General features: G+C 37.3%; 1 protein-coding gene across 1 annotated transcript in view; it reads left to right on the top strand.

Moving 5' to 3' along the window:
- LOC134805052 (cuticlin-1) overlaps window positions 1–25,168 on the top strand; it is a 109,158-nt gene that overhangs the window by 22,443 nt on the left and 61,547 nt on the right. The window contains exons 2-3 of the mRNA XM_063778341.1: window positions 6,383–6,570; window positions 14,546–14,621. Of these exons, the coding sequence (XP_063634411.1) occupies window positions 6,521–6,570; window positions 14,546–14,621 (126 nt within the window). The 5' untranslated portion in view covers window positions 6,383–6,520. The remainder of the gene's footprint in view (window positions 1–6,382; window positions 6,571–14,545; window positions 14,622–25,168) is intronic.

Genomic DNA, 25,168 nt, shown 5'->3' with positions numbered 1-25,168 from the left:
ACAAATTTTACATCCCCAACTTGTTAGGACCCCACATGAGATGCTGCCTAAATTTCTAGACAGTAAGGCTTATTATAGCGTGTCGTTTGCGATATCAAGTTGTAAGGTGCGTACTCGATAGCTCGTAACACTTACCGTTATCGCGGTACCGTCCGACTGACGGCCACTCGGTTTCTGCGTTTTCATTTCCACATCGAACGGTATTCAATTTTCGAATTTCGCTTAGCAGTTTTATCACTGTTTGTTGATCCTCTCTATTAATTTAAGTAAAACCACATTATGAGCTAATTTATCGCATAACAATATTGGACTACACGCAGCAAATGTCGTCATTTGCGTGTCTCTTTACAGGTATCAGGCACCTTTGGTTCTACTGTAGAAAATCTTACGGATGTACTGTTGCAGAAATTCAGTATATAATGGTGTATTTTATACAAATCTATCCAAAGTTTTAAAATAAAAAAAAATATCACTTATGTAGGTATATAATTATTTTTTAAATGTGGCCGTGTTCTCGTATAATGAACATGACACGTTTGTTTTTCATTGAGGGTATGGAATCTAGTTCAATCTCTGATCTGTATTAATTTATAATTTATTACTTAACAAAATTCTCTCAATTCATAACTAAGAGTAGGCGCGCACGAGCATATTTGTCTCCGCAACTTTTTTTTTGTCTGTGTCAAGTCTATGGGTAGTACGAAAGTGCGACAGAGACAAAAAAAAGCTACTCTTAAGTACTACCTATTACTCTTAAGTAGAAGCAGTCCTTTTATCGTGAAAAGAGAGGGGTTTCTGTAGGTTGTTTGTGTAATAGATCATTAGATTCATTGGTTAACTGGTAGAGAATGCATTAAATCATTAAGTACATTTCTATGTGCAACTATACAAAGTATGAGTAAAAAAATTGCCGTGCCGCAATAATGTAATACAGGACGATAATAAAATCCGTTTCTAGGGAATGATAATACATTGTTTCTTTGATCCAAAGTGGGGACATGTATCGTCGTCTAGTACTCCTAGTACGATCTCTGCTTACGAAGAGTTTGATCCTATGGAAGGATTAAATGCTTATACTGTTTAAAATAAATAAATTATGCACCTACAAAAATATAAATATTTATGTATAATTCAGTACTGTAACGCGAACTTTCCCAAATATATCAATAAACTATGTTTAGTTCTCATGGAGCCTACTAGATGGCGCTAGTAGTCCTCGATTTCGACGTAAACATTAGCAATATTTTATCTTTCCCGTAGTTTTAAAAATCCAAAACCTTGCGTAACTTGTGTTATGTGTTGCCTAGATTTTTTATGTAAACATAACGAATGTGCAAACTAAGATTAATGTAAATTGGATAGCTTCCAGTTCCTAGGCAACTTTTAGTTCCTTACGCCTCACAAGATGGCTCTACTAGTACCCAATGTTTTGTTCTTAAACCCAATGTTCCTGGAGACTTAAAATTATGATTTCAAGCATTTCATAACACTTGTATTTTTAGTAAAACATAGCAAATGTATAGATTTAGATTAACGTAATCCTGAACACTCATACATGTATAGTTCTTCTATATGCACAAAGATGGTGTTAGTAGGCCTATCACAACTCGTTTCTGAAACCTGTAAAAATACAGAACATCATGTAACATGTTCCTAAAAATATATCGAATGAACCTAAATAGTTTAACATACATAAAAACAACGCGCATGTTCGTACAATTTAACTGTTTACCAATTTGTCACTAGATGTCACTGTACAGCGCGCATACTAACCCTACATGGCGGTGTTAAGATTTTTCCTAGAATAAGGACCCGATGCACCGAATATTGTAAATGTTGAGAATTAGTTAGGAGTCGAGACTGCGAACACTCTGCGTACCTTTTGGACCTTAGTGGGCCTTCTTGACTATTAGTAGTAAAACCTAATTAGAGTATCCCGCGTTTCCTTAGTGTTCGGCAGTTGTACTTATTGGACGCTGTTCGGCCTTAGGAGATACGTTAGTTTAGTTATTATTAGTGTAATTGTAATTAGCGCCGACTGGAATAGACTCCTGCCATCGTAAAAACGCCTTTAATTTCGCCTTCATCCCGCACGCCCCACCTCTCGGAGAAATCTCCCCTACATCTGGCGCACAACGTGAGGGCCGTGCCGTGACGTCGCAACGAGTTTATGCCTGTCGAAACACGTCGAAGAGCGAAATTGTTGCAGGAAAGAGATAGCATGGCGGTCAGTATGACAGACAGCCAGTTCCAGCAGCTGTTAGGAGCGATTACCAGTGCTGCACGACCTGCTCCGTCTCCGGTGAAACATAGTTCCTTCGCGAAGGCCACTTTCTCCTACGACGGCAAACGGGATCCAGCCTGCGTGCAAACTTTCCTGACGGCGGCTACGTGTTTCAAACGCGTCGGGAACATTAACGACAGCGACGCACTGCAGAGTTTACCTCTAATACTAAAAGATACTGCAGCCGTTTGGTGGAACGGCATAAGTGAGTCGGTAAAGACCTGGAACGACTTTGACAGCAGATTGCGTCGGGCGTTTGCACCAAAGAAACCCGCGCATATGCTGTACAGGGAGATTGTCCTAAACGATCAGGGTCCTCGGGAGCTTACTGAGACCTTTGTCGCCAAGCAGAGAGACTTACTTGCTCAGATGCCGGAGCCGCAACTCCTGGAGACACAGCAACTCGACTTGGTGTACGGGACCCTACACAGAAAGATAAAGGAGAAGGTACCTAGGGAATCTGTCCTGAGCTTCGATGCCCTCCTAGAAGCAGCACAATCGGTCGAGATGCTGTTGGATGACGAACCCCCTCTACAGCCACCGCTACCAGCAAAGAAGGAGCGTATCAGGTGTAACTACTGCCGAGTGGTGGGTCACACTGAAGATGTGTGCCGAAAGAAAGCGAGAGAAGCTGCAGCCCGAGATGCGGTGAAAGTTGAAGCGCTGCCACCAGCCACAGCTAGTACCTCCGCAGCAACGGCGACGCAGGCACCATCTCCGTCACAGCCCATCTTCGCGTGCTACGGGTGTGGTACGCCAGGCGTAGTCAGGAGCAAATGCCCGAAGTGTGCGGCAGCTAAAGGTTCGACTAAGGTGGAACGCGTCGATTTCTGTGCCACTGGGATCGCTGAAGACTTCTCCATGGATATCCGGAGGAGACCCATAATTGGAATCGGGATAGACGCAATGTCAGGGACAGCTTACGTAGACACGTGTGCCAAGAGTAACGTGGCATCGTATGAGTTGTACACCTGCCTAAAAAGGCGTGGTTACAGAATCAGCGTGGAGTCTGCGAGGGTAAAGCTAGCTGACGGCGATGAGAGATTGCAGGAAGTCCTGAACCTAAAATGCGTGGTAAACGTGTGCGACCGCGCAGTCCCCACCAAATTCATTGTGTTCCCTGGCAAACGGGACACGAGAACCCTCTTGGGAGTACCCTTCCTCCAAGATGCCGGCATCATCGTGAATGTGCCACAGATGACGTGGCACTTCATCGACAACCCCACGAAAATATATGAGTTGGGAGAAGAAGATGACAGGGAACAATCATTGACGTACGTGGCACAACCTGGTCTGAGTTACGGCATAGCGGCATCAGCAGTGTCGACGAGCGCGTCTGTGCCGAAATATAGATCAGCGCTACAACGAGCCCTACCATTCGACGCCGAACTACCTTCGGAGTCTGCTGCAGTCCCATACAGGCTGATCCCATTGGCCATTGATGACCTGCCGGTGGTATCTCATACGCGCAAGAGAGCGAAACCACTAGACACTCTAGACATAGTGGCCCCCCTATTTGACGGCTACTCACCGAGGTTTGTGGACGATATGTACAAAGACGCACAAAAGGCTCTCACCACGACGGAGATCGAGTTATCCCCACACTCACGGGAGTTGTTCCCGGAACCCAGCCGTACTTTGTAAAGCATGGGTGCCTCCCAAAGTTTCACCCGGTAACAGACTATAAATACGTGCAGTCTTACCGAAGAGGGGGAGGGTTCCCCTAAAGACTACCCTTGAACCAGCAGTCACGAGTGGACGTCCGCCCAACGGCCTCAACGCAACGAAGACTTTCCTGTCACCGCGCCGGGTCGTCTGCAGTTCCAGAGGGGGAGACTGTAACGCGAACTTTCCCAAATATATCAATAAACTATGTTTAGTTCTCATGGAGCCTACTAGATGGCGCTAGTAGTCCTCGATTTCGACGTAAACATTAGCAATATTTTATCTTTCCCGTAGTTTTAAAAATCCAAAACCTTGCGTAACTTGTGTTATGTGTTGCCTAGATTTTTATGTAAACATAACGAATGTGCAAACTAAGATTAATGTAAATTGGATAGCTTCCAGTTCCTAGGCAACTTTTAGTTCCTTACGCCTCACAAGATGGCTCTACTAGTACCCAATGTTTTGTTCTTAAACCCAATGTTCCTGGAGACTTAAAATTATGATTTCAAGCATTTCATAACACTTGTATTTTTAGTAAAACATAGCAAATGTATAGATTTAGATTAACGTAATCCTGAACACTCATACATGTATAGTTCTTCTATATGCACAAAGATGGTGTTAGTAGGCCTATCACAACTCGTTTCTGAAACCTGTAAAAATACAGAACATCATGTAACATGTTCCTAAAAATATATCGAATGAACCTAAATAGTTTAACATACATAAAAACAACGCGCATGTTCGTACAATTTAACTGTTTACCAATTTGTCACTAGATGTCACTGTACAGCGCGCATACTAACCCTACATGGCGGTGTTAAGATTTTTCCTAGAATAAGGACCCGATGCACCGAATATTGTAAATGTTGAGAATTAGTTAGGAGTCGAGACTGCGAACACTCTGCGTACCTTTTGGACCTTAGTGGGCCTTCTTGACTATTAGTAGTAAAACCTAATTAGAGTATCCCGCGTTTCCTTAGTGTTCGGCAGTTGTACTTATTGGACGCTGTTCGGCCTTAGGAGATACGTTAGTTTAGTTATTATTAGTGTAATTGTAATTAGCGCCGACTGGAATAGACTCCTGCCATCGTAAAAACGCCTTTAATTTCGCCTTCATCCCGCACGCCCCACCTCTCGGAGAAATCTCCCCTACAGTACGAATATTTTAAATATATTAATATGAATTTGTCGGCTCAACCTATTGCATTAACCCTTAATTTAATACAAAACAAGGACGTCGATGATTCTAATTAGGAAAAAAATCTAAGGCTCAAAGGTTTATGTCCAGTACCTACCTATTATGGACGTTGTCGAATTAAGAGTTGCAATGAAAATATAAAAAAATAATAGATAAAACTAATCTTTTGCGCACCAGTACCTGTTTTAATTATTAAGTACAAGAAAAGAAATAGCACTGAATAATGTCAGATCGAATATCAAATTAAATTCTAAAATTTTGAATGTGGCTCCAGTACATTCAGTAGAACTAGACCCAATCGTGATATCACAACAAAACATGGCCTACATTTGTACTCTGAACAGAACATCAATGAATTGCGTTTATTTTTTGTTACAAATTAAGAATGTTGCTACAAAGTCCGTTACTTGTGGCGTGGCATACTTTACAAACATGTTCGGACCGAAAATGAAATACCCTCCACGCGCTTCAGTCCGATAATTTCAGGATTAAGCCTTTTTGTACTTTGAAAATACTTTGTATTTCATAATTTTATTAGGATAAAAATATTTAACAATGAGATAATTACATGTTTTGTCCCTACTAAAATGCACCTTAGTAGTTTTTATGTAAACTTACAGGATTTCATCTTAATTATGATTGCATGCTATTATGTGTATAGAATAGATAGTATAGAGGGGTCCTGTCATAGTAAATTTTGTAGTCACAGTAAATTTACTGCCATCTATCGACACACGACTAAAACTCAAAATAAAAACGTATAAAATTATCAAAAAAAAAATATATATGGATAAATGATTTTATTATTTTTATATCATTTTGACCCATGTTCATTCACTGATATCTACATATGTGTTAAAATTGTTAAATATGAAACGGTGTCGTTACGCCATCTAGCCGAGTATAGCCTAAAGGTGTGTGCGCCATCTATCCGAGAATGACTTTTTCTTGATTTCCGAGGCACGTTTTTTCCTTAGACTTTATTCATCTTATACGAAGTTAGGTACATATGTCTTTGGTATTACCAATTTAATTTTGAGTCTCATCTCGGTGTCATCATTAAAATGCCTTATGACAACGTCGCCTATCGCTACACCTTATAAAACAAACTTCCTCGCCGCGTCTGTCTGTTTGTTTGTTCGCGATAAACTCAAGAACTACTGAAAGGATTTTCATGCGGTTTAAAGTGATTAATAACAAAATGTATTAATATATCGTGTCCTTTGTTACAGATAACAAATATAAAATCATTGGGACGAGCAAGTGCAGTGCAGTGACACAAAGGATTATGTTCAGTGCCAAAACTATTCTAGTGGCCAAGAACAGAAGGTGACAGTCGTGCTGCTCATGTCAGTGCTGTGTTGTGAACAATGATTGTTTGGCGAACGAAGAACCCTAGTCGTCGGAAAATAAGTGGCTGGTAAGTTTTGAATACCACTAGTAACATTTAAAAGATGTAATAAACGCTTGCAATTTAGGTTAATGAATAATTTCAAGTTAAAAAGTTTCAAAATGTATTCATATTTAATAAAATAAGGTAGATACTAGGTACAAGATATTATATACTTACACTTCATTATTCAAATGCAGACTGAAGTTTTAAATCCGCCTCTACTGTTCGAAAAGCATTATAATATGTATGGTATGAGGTAGATACTTATTTCTGATACTGCATTCCGCAAAGTGACGCCTGATTCAATTAATAAGTTTTCATTACAACCTACACATACGAGTAGATTATCCTTAGTTTAAAGGACCTGCCGGTAACTAGACAGTTCCATCAACTTTACTCGGCATCACGGGTAAAGCTGCGTTGACACTTAAGTAAATTAATCATTTGATAGATTAATATAACACTATAGTATTTTTAAGGAAAGCTTTAGTTTCATATGTTACGTATATCAAAAGTTATTTTTGGTATTTACTACGGTTGTGTGAGGGGCAAAGATCTTTTTTTTGAGTACCTACTTAGCGGTCAGGTTGACAGTTGGATAAATAAAATTATTATGTACAATATTATAAAAGGCACAAGATGCAGGGTTATAAAAACCTTATATCCTATTTCGCCAAGTTACTGTCACTGATAACTCTAACTACAAAAAAGGTACATCAACAATGTTTACATGCAGGCAATGAATACGTGTTTGACGTCATTTGTGTAAAGACGTTTTCGACTGATTATAATGGTATATTACAAAAAGTATTTATTTTAGTCTAATAATGGGTACCTAGCCCAAGAAACTTGCACGGGTTATTCACGTTGCAAATGCAAATTACACAGCGTATCACGATGATGGTGTTTTTGCTAAAGATGTGTCCTATTCCTAACTCTGCTCCGCGGGGCATCGGCGCAGTTGCCTATGTGCGCAGAGGCCGTCCATGTATCTTCATCATGCGTTATTGCATACGTCCGCGGAGCAGAGATCTCGCAGGAGGATACCTCTCGTTGGAAATGTATTAGTACTTACATAGCTAATAGTCGTATTTGTAGTAAATTGATATAAATTAATTAAGTAAATGGAAATATGTTGCTACTGTTGCTATCCCGGAATTGTAAAAAAATTAAATGAGAGTTAAGTAAAGTAGAATTAGCGGAATTAATAGGAACCTCGACAGTTGAGATTTCTTTTTGTAGAATTACATGTGGTATGATATAGTTTTTACTTAGAAGTAAATTCTTAAATATTTGACATTTTTATGATCATTAGTTAAGTTTATAATGATTATATTCCTTTAATATCCAAAATTTATATGATTAATACCTAATGTACCTATATGAATATAATAGAATTTCAAAATGCTGATTTGATTTGATACATTGATTTTTGATAGCGATACCTATACATGCTGCAAATTCAACTTTTTGCAAATCCAACATTTTAGGAATTCAACTTAGTGGTCCTGGAGGATTATACCTATATCTATACTTATCCAAAATATTTACATCTCTAATATTCTTGTAAATGAAGTGTATATTATGGATATAATTATATAATTTACAAGAATCAGCAAGCAATTATAGCGAACTATTCAAATTCTAAATTTTGTATTGTAAAAAAACGAAATCGTTGTTCTTGGCTTGTATTCAATTGCAAATTCTGCTGCTGAAGACGTAGCTAATTCGCCTTCGAGACATATATGTAGTGCTGATGCTGATGCTTCTTCGTCGACTTCATTGCCCTGTGTTTAACCACGGGCCGCCCGCTGGCTTGCTTATCTATCACGAAATAGCGTAGTAATTTCACTGTTCGTGTCACAGGCCGGCCAAGTACTTACCAACCAGGAATAAATTGGCATTGTTATGGCTAGTTATTATTAAGCTTAGTATACCCCAGAGCAATGAAAATGACTAGTAAAAAGCTAGGTACCCGTTTTCATTACTGATAATAAGTGTTGTCGATACTTACATCGTTGTTCTTTATCAAAATCGTTAAGTTTGTATAGCAAAAATACATATACTAAATTACTGCAACCAAAACTGTTTACCCAAGCTGGATAAACTGCTGCAGTAAGACTATCTATAAGTACAGGATGTTTTTTTTTTAATGTGACATGTGGATTGAAAAATATTTTTCAAAGTTCATGCTTAAATTATATCAGTTAGTGCTCCATTATTATTATTAGTTTTATTAGAATAAAAGCTTTATAAGGATATGTGATTTTGAATGTCTTGATTCACGACTAAGATAACAACATACAGATATATGAGACGTAATGCTTTAGACAAACTACAACAATGATATATCTTGGAATAGGATGCTCTTATCTTAAAATCTTTAATTACATAAGTAGGTAATGAAAATGCAATTATGTAAGTATTCCCCTTACTACCGACACCTGTGTTCAAATTCAACTGCAAATCAGACCCGGCGCAGGTTCAATTGATTGATGAACATGGCCCACATGCCGCTCGATGCTTCCAGGAACAGTTAAAAATCGGCCAAGAGCATGTCGGGCTATGCTCAGTATAGGGATTCGTAGTTTCCATTCTGTCAGAACAGGCCAAACAGGGGCTATTAGTAAGCATCATGTACATTACAAGCATAAGGGAGTACCTTCGCAGCGCTTTGTACGTCTTTCAGTTTTGCTCTAGTTTCTTCCGAAACTGAATCTTCGGCCAGACATTCTTCCAAATTCTTAAGATTACGAGTACTTGTTCAGTACGGAAACTCATGCGTCGGTGTTTCGCTTTAAATAATTAATTAACATCGATTTTTATTCATTCATTTATTACCAATAATAATAAAACATATTATTAAGCATGAACTGTAAACTATAGGAATTTTACGTCTTAGTGAAATTAAGTTAGGAATCAATTGCGCGCGGTGCATCAAAGACACTTTTCTCACATCGATAGGGCGGGGCTCCCTGCCCTCATAATCTTAAGATACACGAATGTGAAAGCATATTGACCATATTGTACTTACCGATCAGAACAGAACCGGGATTATTCTTTTGTTTTGCTAATAAACGATAATGACAAATTACAAAATCGGTCAGTTGCAAAAATAACATACTAACTTATATAAAGTTGATTTGCTAAAAGTTAATCGTGTAGGATTCGTTTGAGGTACTTAACACGTAGGTACTGTCCGTATATTATCCGTAAATTATTATTTATTACCCCTTACCCAAGCACCTAATATACTTATTCGTTTTAATGTAATTATTAACGATAAGGCAAAGAGGTTCCATTCAGTATGAAGTAATTTATGATCAATAAATTTAATTGAGACAGGTTGATTAGTAGCTTGGCATCTGCATAAACATATATTATTAGGTATTTAATGTTAATTTTTCTCGGCCTGTAATCAATATGATATCCTATTTTGCGGCTAGGCAGTCATCCTGTTTCACAATAGGAGGTCTGTTCAAACTTTTAAAATCTGATCGTAACCGGTCGTTGATATTATTGATATCAGTGCACCCGATCTTTTATAATGGTGTGAGTATCTCGCATTATATATCAATAACAATATTAATAACTAATAACCCAGTATTTCGCACAGTGCATTAGCTTAGCTATATGTACAGCGAGGAAATGCGGCCAGCCTTCTGGGCACCCTGCCCGTTGACGGCGATTTAGGCCAAATTTTTTACCTGTAGGTAGGTAGGTTAAGTATTTAGTATTAAGTTTTATTATGTTGGTTTTTGTTTATTTAATATAACCCATTATGATAAGATTTTCAATGTTTGAAATGACCTCCTGTTCATCGTAACGTTTCATTATTTAATGCTATCTGTAGCCGGAGATAATGTTGCTTGAGAGGCGTTTATTACCTCAGAGTCTCCACAAAATGCATTATTTCTTATGTCTGTGTTGTAACTACTAAACATGCGTTGTCAATTAGGTACTTCATTGTAATGTAAGTATTTTGTTCTTATGTTAAACTTGCATTTGCTTCTATATTTAGCTGATAATTAAACCTAGAACTTAACTTAGCTACATGTACTGTAATTTTACTAAAATCGGAAAACGCATTTGCCATAAAAGAAAATTACACGTGTTAAAACTTAATGTAGGCAATTAAATGTAGGATTAGTTTTAGTTTTAATGACCATTTAATATCGGGCCGGCTACGTCAACAAATATTGAATACCTAAGTATATTACTAACTATTAAAATCTTACATTTTAACTAATTGATACCTGATAATTAAATTAAAGGGATTTATAAACCTTTATTAGAAATCTGAGAATCTTAACAATTAGCTTAACCACTATACTCGTATACCGGGTGTGGCCTGTAACATGAGCAAATAATTAAACTGTAGGCTGTACTCCTCATACTGACCAACATTTGTTCAGCAACTTTTAAAAATAACTTGTTGTTTGATTTTTAATACGCTCTAAAGTTTATTCTAAGACGCAATGTATTGCGAATTTTGTTATGCGTGACAAGCAACGTCATTCACAATGATATGGCGTGGCGATGGCGTCCATTGAAGATAATATTTAGTTTGTATGAAAAATAGGGACTCTAAATACTTCATAATTTTTAAAAGTTGTTGAACAAAAGTGTCATCGTTTGAGGAGTACAATCTATGTTTTAATTATATGCTCGTGTTACAGGCCACACCCGGTATAATTAAATGATATTGTCAACTGGCTGATATATTTTTGGTTTCGGCATAATATCCGGCATTGAACCATTAAAATATTATAATAACTTCATTTCTAAAAAAAATATTTTATTACTATTTAAGTACATTTGTATATCTCTTATACTTCATATAAGTTTTACCGACATATACAAACCTGAGGCTGACTAGAATAGAAATCCCAATTAGATTCAAGAGTTTATTATAATTATAAAAACCCTTGAGTATTTTTTTTATAAAATGCAGACAATATTTCCATTAACCTACAATGTAAGTTAGAAACAAACTCAAGCTATGCAAATTAACTAACTAACCAGCTTTCTAACTAGGCTTTAATGGCCTAGGACTTGTAGTGACACTAATATTACTCGAATGAAATGACGGTCCGCAGACACACAGCAAGTAATGTCTTCATACGTGATTATGGGAGAATTCCGCGGTGGAGCGTGTAACGTCCGAAGAGCTGAATTCCTAGCAGTCACAACACGGTGCAACTGATTTGCAATAAGCTTTCTTTGTTAACATTGTGTACGACATGCTATTTCATTATCTTAGTGGCAAACTTTAATATGGCCAGTGGTTACTACTCGTATAAATATTTAATCAAACTAATGCCTAGTTTCATTAATAGGTACTGTTCCTAAGCTTAACTTATTTATGCAAGGTCATAAATATATCTACGTTGCAAAAATTATAATACATGCCGTTACCGCCATTCGCACTTGGTAATGAAGTTTGAGTTTACATAGTTTTAACGTCGTATTGTAAGGTATTATTTCGGTAGGTATGGCCGCTTCCTGAGAGTCTTGGCTGAATCATCACTACAGGAAACACTGGTATTAATTACTATTACAAATATGCTTATTGTATTTTTTTTATGCTGTATATTTTTATTTTATGTTTTATTTGCACACCTTGCAAAAAAGAACATTATTTTGTATTGTAGGTTGTAGTTGTGTGTAACAAAAAATAATGCATTGATGTTTTAAGTTTGGTGTATTGTAATATCCATATAGCCATTGTCGTTTAAATCCGTCTTTCTCTCGTGTATTAAATTGTGTCTGGCTGCTCACCAGAACCAGCTAAGAGAAAAAAAAATCCTAAGACGGCTGGCCACATGTGTCCTGTCTGTATAGCCAAGGTCCAGTAAATAATAGCCATTTTCTTCGTATTTCCGCGACATAAGTAAACGCCATTACCATAAGTATCGGGTGTCGCATATCGCCGGGCACGCAACGCTTTACCGGTTCCACACTAGGTCGTAGAGTTTCACAAATATTTGAGACTAATATGCATATACTTATTCATATATCACTTTATTAAATGCAATTAAAATTTCAGATCAGATTGCTTAATTATTAACATAATATTCGCAGTTTTGATGCATTAGGTATTAGATTTTTTTTGTAATACGTAATCATACAAGTTTAAAATATGACCATTCTTACGGTTAATTATTTATGTACGTGGTATTGTGATTATTTATTGAGCTCACTGTGGGTGTATAGTAAATTTGTGTAAGAATGTCCTAATATTTTTTTATTTTTTTTTATCAATAATAATGTTACCGTGCAATTCTATTAGTTATAAAGATACATGTGCTTTAGGGCTCGTAAATTATAATTGAAATAAAATAACCTAGCATCACATTATCATCTTGATAAGATTCCAAATGCCTTAGCCGTTCAAGCGAAAAAAATGCATTGTTTTTACACGAAACGAAAGTACGTGATCGTGCAGCGACGCACGCGCCTGCACGCTTCATTACACTGCTCTTTGTACAGATTTCCACTTGTACAATACTATACGATTTACTAAATTTTATTGTGAGCAAAACCACATAGCGCTGCACAGTATTTTCGTGGTTGTATGTGCAAAAAACTATCTGGGAATGAATTACTTAGATAAATATATTTCTTTTATTGTTTGGTTTCAATCCTAATATTTTGGTTACAAAAGCACACTACGTGGCCTAGTGCACTAAAATATACATAAATACTTAATTAAAGTACCTATCGTCTGAACTTTTATTAACAGGTGATTTATTATGTTTGTTATATTTAAAAAGGAACAAGTGCGGAAGGTAAAAAAAAAGTTTCTATAAACCGAAGGTATTTTTAGATTTAAGAAGTTAATGCAAATGTTTTCTTATTTCCTCGCAGTAGTCGTGAAAAGCACTATGTAATGCCTCGGCCGGAAACGCTAAAGATGGACTCGTATTATTTGAACTCACTCGTCCATCTTTTAGCGGTTTTCTGTCCTCTCCTACAATGTACTATCGTGTGAAAGCTTTATTAATTATAGGCATCGGTCCAAACTGGCTTCCTATGATTGTTTGCATTTATTCATAACATTTTCACTTATGTAAATCTGACGAGTTAACAACTCCTTTGAACCATGGAAAACAATCTCCATGTATCAAAAAGTGTCCGTCAAAAAACTTTAAATAGGTGGCGTGGCGTTACAACACCTAGAATATTTGATTTAAAAAATCAAATCATTGACAGCGCAATTGACTTCGTCAATAACGCCTACATCCTTCGCTACTCTAGCGCTCCTCTGGAGATATTTGGAACTATTATTTACAGCTGACTGCTGGACACTTTTACAATTATTCTGCCATAAGAGATTTCGCTCCTGTTACTCTATACTCCATGCTTTGAACTCCTATTACCAGAAATCATCGTCATCATCAGTCGTTCCCTCAATGCTGAGGATCGTGACATCATGTCCTAATGTTGCTGACCAGTCTCTTCCATAGCCTTCTGTCACCCGCCATATGTGCGGCTTCCTGCAGATGTAGATGCAACGGTGTAGTAACTTGTGCGCTCCATCTAGCGGGTGGTCTGCCGCGAGTCCTCTGGCCCTCAACTTTGCCCGTCATAGTCGTTATTTCTAGTCTATCAGGATCATACACGATAGCTAAATGATATCAATCTGATGTCATTGTACGTTCAAATTGCCCTGTCAGTAAGAAAGGAAGAGCTTCGCTCTGCTCTACCGACCTTCTGTAATTGGAGTATGTATACAAACACAAGAGTTGGAAGCGACAGAAGAGTTTTACATTAAGTTTAATCAAATTATTTATTATATTCTAACATAATTTTAGGTAAAGTACTTAACATAAATTTTGTTTGTTTTAGTGTAAGTGTTCGAATAAAATAATTATCTACGTTCAATATTAAAATAAATAAATAAACTACTTACATATATAATCATATTAATGTTCTACATCATTTTAGGACCTTATATTCAACAATAACAATAATTCATAGTAATATTTTTTTGTTTCAGGTCCAGAATGGCATCAGATGTTGCGTCTCATATACCGAGGACGACATTTGTTTGGTTAATTTTTACATTGGTTAATGTGAGTATGTAATGAGTCTAATAATTTAAACTCGTAGTCTATCTAATACGTAAAATCCTTATACCTATATCATTAATAAACCCTACAAGCCTTGAATACCTATAATGCAATTTGAAGGCAAGAGTAGAATTTAATTAGGTACTTATTAAATTATTTTTTGTACTTACCTAACATTTGCCTTTCAAATTGTATAGCACGCGTCGAGACAGGAAGTATGAAACTGTAACAAACACAAAACCTATTTTTAGGGTTCCGTACCCAAAGGGTAAAAACGTGACCCTATTACTATAACTCCACTGTCCCTCTGTCCGTCCATCTGTCTGTTTGTTACCAGGCTGTATCTCATAAACCGTGATAGGCTGATAGCTAGACTGTTAAAAATTTCACAGATGATGTATTTCTGTTGCCGCTACTATAACAAAAAATACTAAAAACAGAATAAAATAAATAATTAAGTGCCGTTTTTTTCCGTAATGGTACGGAACCCTTTGTGCGAGAGTCCTACTCACACTTGGTCGGTTTTTTTATAATTAAGAACTATCGGTTTACTATCATCTACGTTTACTAACTGTACTAATGGATACTAAACAGCTACCTATTGTACGAGTAACATCATGGAACTATCAATCGGTTATCGCCCCGCAAAAACTAATAATCATAATCAGCATAGTGATGCCTACACATGTGGTATGGTAACATATATGACTGATGAGTTTCGTACTAGTAGGTACCTCGGTATGTTAATGAAGTTAAGTATAAAAACCCTCCAAGTGCGAGTCGGACTCGCGCACGAAGGGTTCCGTGCCATTACGCAAAAAAACGGCAATAAAAATCACGTTTGTTGTATGGGAGCCCCACTAAAATATTTATTTTATTTCGTTTTTAGAATTTGTTGTTAACAACGGCAACAGAAGTACATTTGTGAAAATTTCAACTGTCTAGCTATTACGGTTCATGATTTACAGCCTGGTGACAGACATACGGACGGACAGCGGAGTCTTAGTAATAGGGTGCCGTTTTTACCCTTTGGGTACGGAACCCTAAAAATATTGGATTATATGGAGTCCGACTCGCACTTGTTTTATTATCTTACTGTTTATGAAGTATTCCTATTTTAGCGTCCAAATGTGTTTTATGTCTGCATGCTTTTCGTTTTTTCATGTACTATGTTGTGGCATTAAAATAAATGTATTTCTTCTTCTTAAGTAGGGTAGAGTCGTCAAATGAAATTAAAATACAAATTATATTTCACCATTCGTTGTACCTCATAAAAATTTACTGCACTATGGGCCCTATAGGTATTTAATATAAAATCTGTCAAGCCATTTCCGTCGGTAGAAAAAAGCGACAAATTTAAAAAAGCCGGAAAAGTGCGAGTCGGACTCGCCCACTGAAAATTCCGTACTTTTTAGTATTTGTTGTTATAGCGGCAACAGAAATACATATAACACTTTAAACTCTCGCGTTTTGTACACATATTTAATTACACAAACGGGTCTACCGCGATATAATTTCATTGTTTTTACCTTTAATTCCGACGTTTCAGCTGAGTTGCACCAGCTGTGGTCACGGAAAGACTGACGTCCCAACAAATGTCAACGGAGATATTAATAAAACACCACTAAACTACCCGAAATTAGTTTATAAAATGTTCGGGGTAGACAAAGAAATTGCAGCTACCCGTTAAAGTTTAATGTTTATTGTCCACGGCACGACACGCAACACTCACAGTATCCGTACACTGGTCCGAAGATATATCCGCTGGTTTCAACATTTGAATCACTGGTCCCCAAGTAGACGATAATTTGTACCCGTCCTCACGATTGAAATTTTTAGGGTGTTTTTTAATTTCAATCGCCTCTCTCACGATCCGCGGATAATAGTGTCGCTCGTTGGAGAGGACTTTGGGTTTATGTAGCTCAATCCAGTGATTCGTTCCCGTTGTCAGCAAGTGCTCAGCTATTGCGGATTTGTTTACATGGCGATTTTTAACAGCTGCTATGTGTTCCTTCACCCTCTCTTGAACGCTGCGCTTAGTTTGGCCAATGTACGCACTTCCACACGTTCGGATCGTGAGAGAGGCGATTGAAATGAAATTATATCGCGGTAGACCCGTTTGTGTAATTAAATATAACAGAAATACATGATCTGTGAAAATTTCAACTGTTAATGAGAATACAGCCTGGTGACAGACAGACGGACAGTGGAGTCTTAGTAAAAGGGTCCCGTTTTTACCCTTTGGGTACAGAACCCTAAAAAGTGATGATTTTGAGAACAGTATCTGTTTCGGCGCAGTTTTGGTATATACATATTAGATTTTCCACATAACTTGTTGCATGCATAACATTCTGCATATAAATTTCACTTGTTAATTTATAAACATCTTAGTTAATGCAGTTAATGCGAAACATATTCAATGAGCCCACTTAAACGATGACTAAACATTTAACCAAGCGGGTCACAAACCGGATCCGTGTTAGAAAACGTCAAATTCCTCCGTATTAATTCTGAATCTCAAAATTGCATTCCGCTAGGCTCCGTATCATACAAAAACCCGTCTTAGAATAGTGTAAGTGTGTTGAGTAAGCAGAAACGAATCTCCGTTCCGTCCTTGGGGAGGCCGGGTTGGCAACTCCACCGATGTGAAAAGCTGTCGGTTCAAAGCTTAGGTGCTTTGAATTGAGGTCTTGCTCGTTTGGTCGGTTGTCGCGCAGCGTCCGTTCCATTTGAGCTGGTGGCTGCGAACGTCCGCTAACACACATAGCGTACATATCGCACGCCTGCAACTGGACCGCGAGGGGAAAAAACAAACGGATGGATGCTGTACGGTTAGCAGTGTTGACTTCTTAGTTGTACTTGATTTTTAAACAGGAAGTGAAACTTGAACTTGTGTTCATGAACTTGTGTACATATTTTTTTGTATATCATATAATGCTCAATCTAATCTTATTGAATAGATTTCGAAGATGTAAATAATATTAATCATTATATGGCCTTTGTGTTTTGGATTTATTAGGCAAAATACACTTGACAGCGCGTCTTGACAAAATCTATTTCTAAATATGATGTCAAGATGTTTCAACCAAACTATGAAGCAAACTGAAAATAAAATAAACATCTTCTTTTAGGTACTACGTACTACTTTATATCGTTAACTAATAGGTAACTTCTTTTCAATCTCCTTGTCGAATCGTCTCTGCTGTCGTTACGTAACGGGTCCCGCCTGACTTTACAGTACAATTCAATGAATTATTGAAAAGTACTTGCTTAGTTTTAGCGCGTGCGCGAACTCATGTGAGACGAGTGTACTTAGGCTTTAGATGCTCATCTAGATTTTTAACAGTATAGAATGACAATGCTGAATATTATAGTACTTTTCACATTCCCTAGGTACGGTAGCAAGTTGTATGTTCTAATGGTGGCAACCTTAAAACGCATAAATTGTATTGAGATGACAGCAGTCCCGTACGAAGCTACGTGAAAAATATTATTATTGTTGATATGCTAAGCATCTTTCATCCTTAAAAAATAAACGAGTTAAATTTGCGCTCGTTCATAGAGTTAGATCAAGAAAAGCCTGCAATCGTTGCAGCACACGCAGTGCAATTGCTATTTCTACGTCATTATTTTATACCAGTTTGACGTTTAAAATAACACTTGCACTGCGTATGCTATCAAAATCGTTGCAGACTTATCTTGGCTCAACTTTACAGCCCATAGACAATTTCTAAAGTAATCATGTAATTTGAAAAGGAAGAAAAAAAAACTGTCTCAATGCGTTTAATCATCGCATCAGTCAATTCAGTCATCACTGACAATAAACGTCAAAGAAAAGTCAATGACACACACGATTGATGTAAGCTAACCGCGAAATTGCATCCGCAACGAGCCACATGGTTATTCTGATAGGGCTGCTGCTTGGACTCTGTCTTATCGATTTTACTTCCTCTATTACAGGGTGGCCAAAAAATAAGTGTATTCCCGTTGCCAGGAAGGGTTTGAGATTATACTGAGCAACTTTTACTATGGGAGCAACCCCGAAATACCTAGCGAAAAAATATTACCCTCCCATGTATGAAACAGCCAAATTTTTTTTTCGCGATTTCAGGGTTGGTCCCATAGTAAAAGTTGCTCAGTATAATCCCAAAACCTCCCTGGCCGTTGCCTGGTTGTTGCGTGGCGTTGGTTGTTATTCCCGTTGGAATGCACTTATTTTTTGGCCACTCTGTATATTTTTCTATTATACCAGATTCTGCCGAAGCTCTGCTTTCCTACTAACGAGTACCCTAAACTACTCGATTCTGGGTATCTTATTTTGTGAGCCTGTTTATTATTTATGAGCATGGTGACTTTCACAACGATCTGTGATAGGTAGGTTTGGGCGTCCATAATATAATGAATACCTAGTTAACATTGTGTCAGGCATACAGTAATCTCTAAAACAAAAGGTCTGTCAGTTATTAAACTCGAGACAGCGTAAGGCGTAACGCGTAAGGCGTCTCTCCTCTCTTTCTACCGCACGGCGAAAATGTATGCCTGAGCCTGCTGTTTTATGTAGGCGGCGCAGGGCGCTTGCGTAACGTTATGTTATGTGTGACGGACAATGTTATTCACCAAAGAACTTTAGTCATAACCTCCTAGTGAGTATTATATTCTTTGGTCATAACGTATCATAATCAGGTCAATTATTTAAAACTGGACTTTTATATTAAGCTAGAAGCTCAATGTTCTAATCTTGTACGGGCTGAAATACGAGGATCTTACAGTTTCATTCTAACTTTATATCACTCCAATATAATTCAATAAAGCTACATCTTGATGAAATCGCTAATAAAAGTGAACTCTAGTACGGTGAATAAAACTCAAAATATCATGACCGAATATATTTAGACGCGAGGTCTGCAAGGTAACTTTACAATTTCTATTCGAATTTTAAACAATTAACGCTACAAATTTAAGCTCACTGGCCAGCAATTTCGGAACTAAAGTTTTTCAGTAGAAAGGAGGATCGGTCAATTATACATAGTGCTGCAGACATTTTGGACTAGTCATTGTGTTTTCACTTCTGTCGGCACTCCCGGAGTGCAACCCGTTGTTTTTTTTTCTTTTTTATATTTAAGTTAAAGATGTTTGTGGAAAACACAAGGATGTTACCGCTAAAGATTCCAAGCATGTTTACTCGTCAGCCCTGCGGCTACTGTCACGCCGCTGTCGGACAATACACGTCCTGCCACATGTAATGGCTGTGAAAGCCGTGTGAACCCGAATGCATGGGAGCCATTGTGGTTGTCACGTACGATCGACTCAATTACCTGTGGCTAATTACCCACCAACCTACATTAGATCTACTCGTGGTTTCCTTCAACAAATTGTGGCAAATTGACGAGGTTTGCTCAGTTAATGCACTGTTTGTATTGTGGTCATGGGAATTATGATTATTCCCAGCGAAAGGTGTTGAGAGTAATTATTGGAGGAGTTCAATTGGTGATATAAATGACGTATTCAAATCTTTTCCACGGTTTGCTTTTCAAATGCGTTAATTACGTTGGCGCGGTACTGGGCCTGCATTCTGTTGGTATTGATCTATACAAATCCAGTCACATTTCAGTATGTTGCGCTAGCTTGGTCCCGATTTAGCAAAAGTATGCAAACCAACGATTCATAAATTCTACGCGTAAACTATGGATACGAAGTCACTCATTAAATTGGTGCCGGCTTAAGGAAATGTCAACAATTCAACATGCCTACACAAATGGCCATTTTAATCGCCAGGTACGGTTATCTGTTACTAAATATACATTATGTGTCTGCAGAATGCTACCTATAGTGTCGACTAATAATTTGCATCTGCTAAACTCCTCGAGAAGTTCGCGTTATTCCTTTGAAATTCCGATTAGCATGTGACACGCGATCTAGCTTTCTCTGAGTGCTCTTTACGTCTTTACAATTACTAAGATTGTTAGTACATTCCTCTCAGAGGTCACTAGTTTATAGGTTGCAAATGCAACAGGACTCGGTAATTTGCGGTGCATTTCCCATGAATAATGTATAAGAAGTTGTTCTAAGCAACAATCACTATCTCAACAAGCACTATCTAGTGCCTATTTACGTGAGGAGAATGAGGGATCAGTAACGGTCGCCAAATCGCGTATCCACGGATACTGTTGAATATGCACATTCGGATGACGCCTCGTCGTGGAATGTTAACGGTAGTTACATTTACAATGAAATCTCTCGATACATCGGTTCGGTTTCAGCTAATGAAAGTGATAGCGATCCAGCTTGTATCAAATTATTTGCATCAGATCACATATTAACTTTTTGGTATGTTGCTAGGACTCATAGTTTCCAAAGTATGGGTTGCGAAAACATTTTGACGAGTAATGTTACTCTGCCATATAACACAGTATAGGCGACTTGAAACCTATGAACCAAACAAAAACTCAGAAAGCTTCGTGGCTTAAACACGGTAGGAACTCGACTGAAAAGCTCTCTATTATATCACGATTGTATACAATAATACAATTGAAAACTATATAAGTCCGAAAAACATAGAACTATTTATTACACAGAGTTTAATGAAAGATGAGTTAGATAGTACATAACCCTACGTATAATCCTAGTTATAGTGATATTAATCAAACCATTGTACGGCTGTACCATTCCCTTAAATTAGCCGTAAAACTACCGCATTGGCTTAAACACCTTTGTCGACTTTATCTAGTAGGCGATAATAGAATTTGTAACATTTTACGAGCAAAAGAAAAATACGCAATCTAAGATAAAAAAAAATGTCCGAATTTACGAAGCTTCACTGAACGTGTAATTATGCGGGTTGAATAGAATATAATAGAATATATCGTTTCCGAGGGTACACGGCTCATTTTATGATGTAAGCTTCTCATTGGTACCTATATATGTACCTATAGCTCTACAGTTTTTAAGCCATCTTGCGTTGCTTATATATTACTAGTATTATTAGTTAATTACAATATTTTAATGCACATACTAACAGCAAAACATTAAATCTTATAAGTAGAAGCTGTTCGTTATCATAGCTAACATTGATACTATAGGTAGCAATTTATTTCGTTTCTCTCACTTGTTTATGCTTCCCTTCGTCGGCGATATTATCAAACGTCGCTTGCATCTTCTGCTTACCCATATAACCATTCCAGTCGCAGAATCACAAAGTGGTAACTAAATGTCAGATGTGTCGTAACAGAGTCCACACAATGTGTCTAGAATTGTTTCGAAACAAAGTGTCGTCGCCGTGTCTACACTTTTCCGTAACAAGGTGTCGACACATTTGTGTGCACTTTGCGTGCGGTTTGCGACTAAATCTGACAGCAAATTTGTGACAGCAAATGTCAATATAAAATACCTCTTGAAAACCAAGGTTTGTCAAACTACTATAGTGTCTCGTGTGCTCGTAATTCTAGTAAGTCATCATGGGCAATGCAAATGATAATAATCGACCGAAACCATATAAACACCCAACACCCGTCAACCTTTTACAGAAAAGTTTTTAAAGAAATTCAATAAGCTACTTAGGTCAGGCAACGAATGCTCCAAAAGTTGTAGAGGGAAATGCTCGGAACACAATTTTTGACTCCGTAACTCGGTTTGACAAGTTAGGAGGTGAACATATCAAACGTCACCGGCCGTAGCCCTTGAGCGGGGGGGAGAGAGGGGGCTTTGAAGGTCCCATTTTCCCGTTTTTTTCGATTATATCTCGGAAACTATGCATCTCAGCGACATGGCCACTTATACAAAATGAAAGTTAATTTAATTTGTTACAAGTTTATTCGATCAATTTTTTCGATATGTTGAATAGTTTTTGAGATATCCGCTCTTGAAAGTTTATTTAGGGCTCTCAATTTTATCTTGATATATCTATATCAGTGAAGGTGCTAGGCCGTGTTTGGTATCGTTTTCGTATAAATCTGGGGTGCTGAATCCATTTAAGATATCACATTGACACCATTCCACAAAATAAAAATAAATCTTTTTAGGGTTCCGTACCTCAAAAGGAAAAAACGGAACCCTTATAGGATCACTCGTGCGTCTGTATGTATGTCCGTCTGAATACACAAAATAGTTCTTTACCTATAGATGACAGGAAAACCTATTAGAAATGTGCAGTCAAACGCGAGTCGGACTTAATGTACGGAACCCTTAATACGCGAGTCCGACTCGCACTTTGCCGGTTTTTTTGAAACTCTTCTTGACGCTTAACCGCTGAACCGATTTCGTTGAAATTTGGTATAGAAATAGTTTGCGTCCCGGAACAGGACATAGGATAGATCTTATAACCAAAATCATCTTTTGAAGGTGTGAAAAGTGGCGTGGAAATTTGTACGGGAAATCAATAACCGCTGAACCGATTTATATGAAATTTGGGATGGTCTACATCTTTGATTTAGTTAAAAATTATGAAAAAACATAACTTCAAACCTAAACTTAAACAGTATTAACTTCAAGAAGTCAATTCTGAATTCCCCCCTACACCTCATTTCACACCTTTAAAGGATGATTTTTGAGATAACTTATTATATCCTGTCTCGGGACTCAAAATATATGTGTACCAAATTTAAATTAAAACTGTTCAGCAGTTTAAGCGTGAAGAGGATTTAAAAAGAAAGTATTTTAATAAGTTTATATGTTTTTACTTCGGAATGGTGTCAATGTGATACCTTAACTAAATTTGGTACTGCGAATTTATACGAAAACGATACCAAACATGGCCTCGTAGCTTTACTGTTGTAGAAGACAAAATAAAATTGAGAGCCCTAAATTCTTATTACTTGGCCAAACTTGTGTAGAAGGAAAAGGTAAAATAAAAGTCTTCGGCAGGAATATAAGACACAATTTTTTTTTTTTTGCGTTACTATTTCATTCATCAAATATAAACATACCTTGATTATACTATTCTAGTGAGATCCTCATAGATAAACAAAAACATTTACTTAAAAAATTACAAGGTCGAAATGTCACGGAACTTGTGAGAGTAATATGTGAAAAATAAAAACTTTTATGACAAAAAAAATCTGGACACAATTTAAGAATCACCCAATTGCGTCGAGGAATCATCTGTATTTTTGCTTGTTTCATTACCTCCTCGCTTCTTTTTTGTCCTTTGTATTCTGTAGCAATTTGTTAGATCTGAAAATAAAGATAACTTGCGTCGTCACGGATGTCGATTTATAGGTTTTAGGGAGTGCAGAATTCGAAAACGATGATCATTTTATAATCCAAGATGGCGGCTACGTATTTTGTCATAAAAGTGGAATCCAAAATAATCATAATTTTCGAAATCTGCGCCCCCTAAAACCTATAAAACGATATCCATGACGACTTTTATGACATAGTGCATTGCCGCCATTTTGAAATTGAAAATGTTATCATTTTCGAAATCTGCGCCCCCTAAAACCTATAAAACGACATCCATGACGACTTTTATGACATAGTGCATGGCCGCCATCTTGGAATCCAAAATAGTCATCATTTTCGAAATCTGCGCCCCCTAAAACCTATAAAACGATATCCATGACGACTTTTATGACATAGTGCATTGCCGCCATTTTTAAATTGAAAATGTTATCATTTTCGAAATGTGCGCCCCCCAAAACCTATAAAACGACACCCATGACGACTTTTATGACATAGTGCATGGCCGCCATTTTGGAATCCAAAATGGTTATCATTTTCTAAATCTGCGCCCCCCAAAACCTATAAAACGACACCCATGACGACTTTTATGACATAGTGCATGGCCGCCATTTTGGATTTCAAAATGGTCATCATTTTCTAAATCGGGGCCCCCTAAAACCTATAAAACGACATCCATGACGACTTTTATGACATAGTGCATGGCCGCCATCTTGGAATCCAAAATGGTCATCATTTTCGAAATCTGCGCCCCCTAAAACCTATAAAACGACACCCATGACGACTTTTATGGCATAGTGCATGGCCGCCATTTTGGATTCCAAAATGGTCATCATTTTCAAAATTGGGGCCCCCTAAAACGTATAAAACGACATCCATGACGACTTTTATGACACAGTGCATGGCCGCCATTTCGGATTCCAAAATGGTCATTATTTTCGAAATCGGCACTCCCTAAAACCTATATATCGACACCCATCTCGACTTTTATGACAAAGTGTTTTGCTACCATCTGCATGCAAGACATTTCTATTATTTTTACGTACAAAAATGGCCCCCTGTCAACTTTCAATCGAGATTTAATCGATAATTTATTCGATTAATATTCAGATTAATTCAATTTCAATCTATGTTAGGTCGACTAAACTAATCGCGATTAAAATTTGAGTATTAACTTTTTTTATTCCATTAATTAGTCGAATAAACAGTTAATCGATTAATGCCCATCTCTGACCACGGCATTTTTACACTTTGAGAATATCTGAAAACAAATCAACACAAGGAGCCATTTTGCAAATCCAGTAACATACCAGTAACTTTGTTATTACTTTTGACAGCGCGTGTCATGTGTCAACACAGAGTCGACACAAAGTCGA

Source organism: Cydia splendana, chromosome 2 (genome assembly GCF_910591565.1).
Source record: "Cydia splendana chromosome 2, ilCydSple1.2, whole genome shotgun sequence".
NCBI classification, from domain to species: Eukaryota; Metazoa; Arthropoda; class Insecta; order Lepidoptera; family Tortricidae; genus Cydia; species Cydia splendana.
The sequence above is the reverse complement of the archived record's forward strand: the minus strand, read 5'-3'. Positions and strand labels throughout refer to the sequence as shown.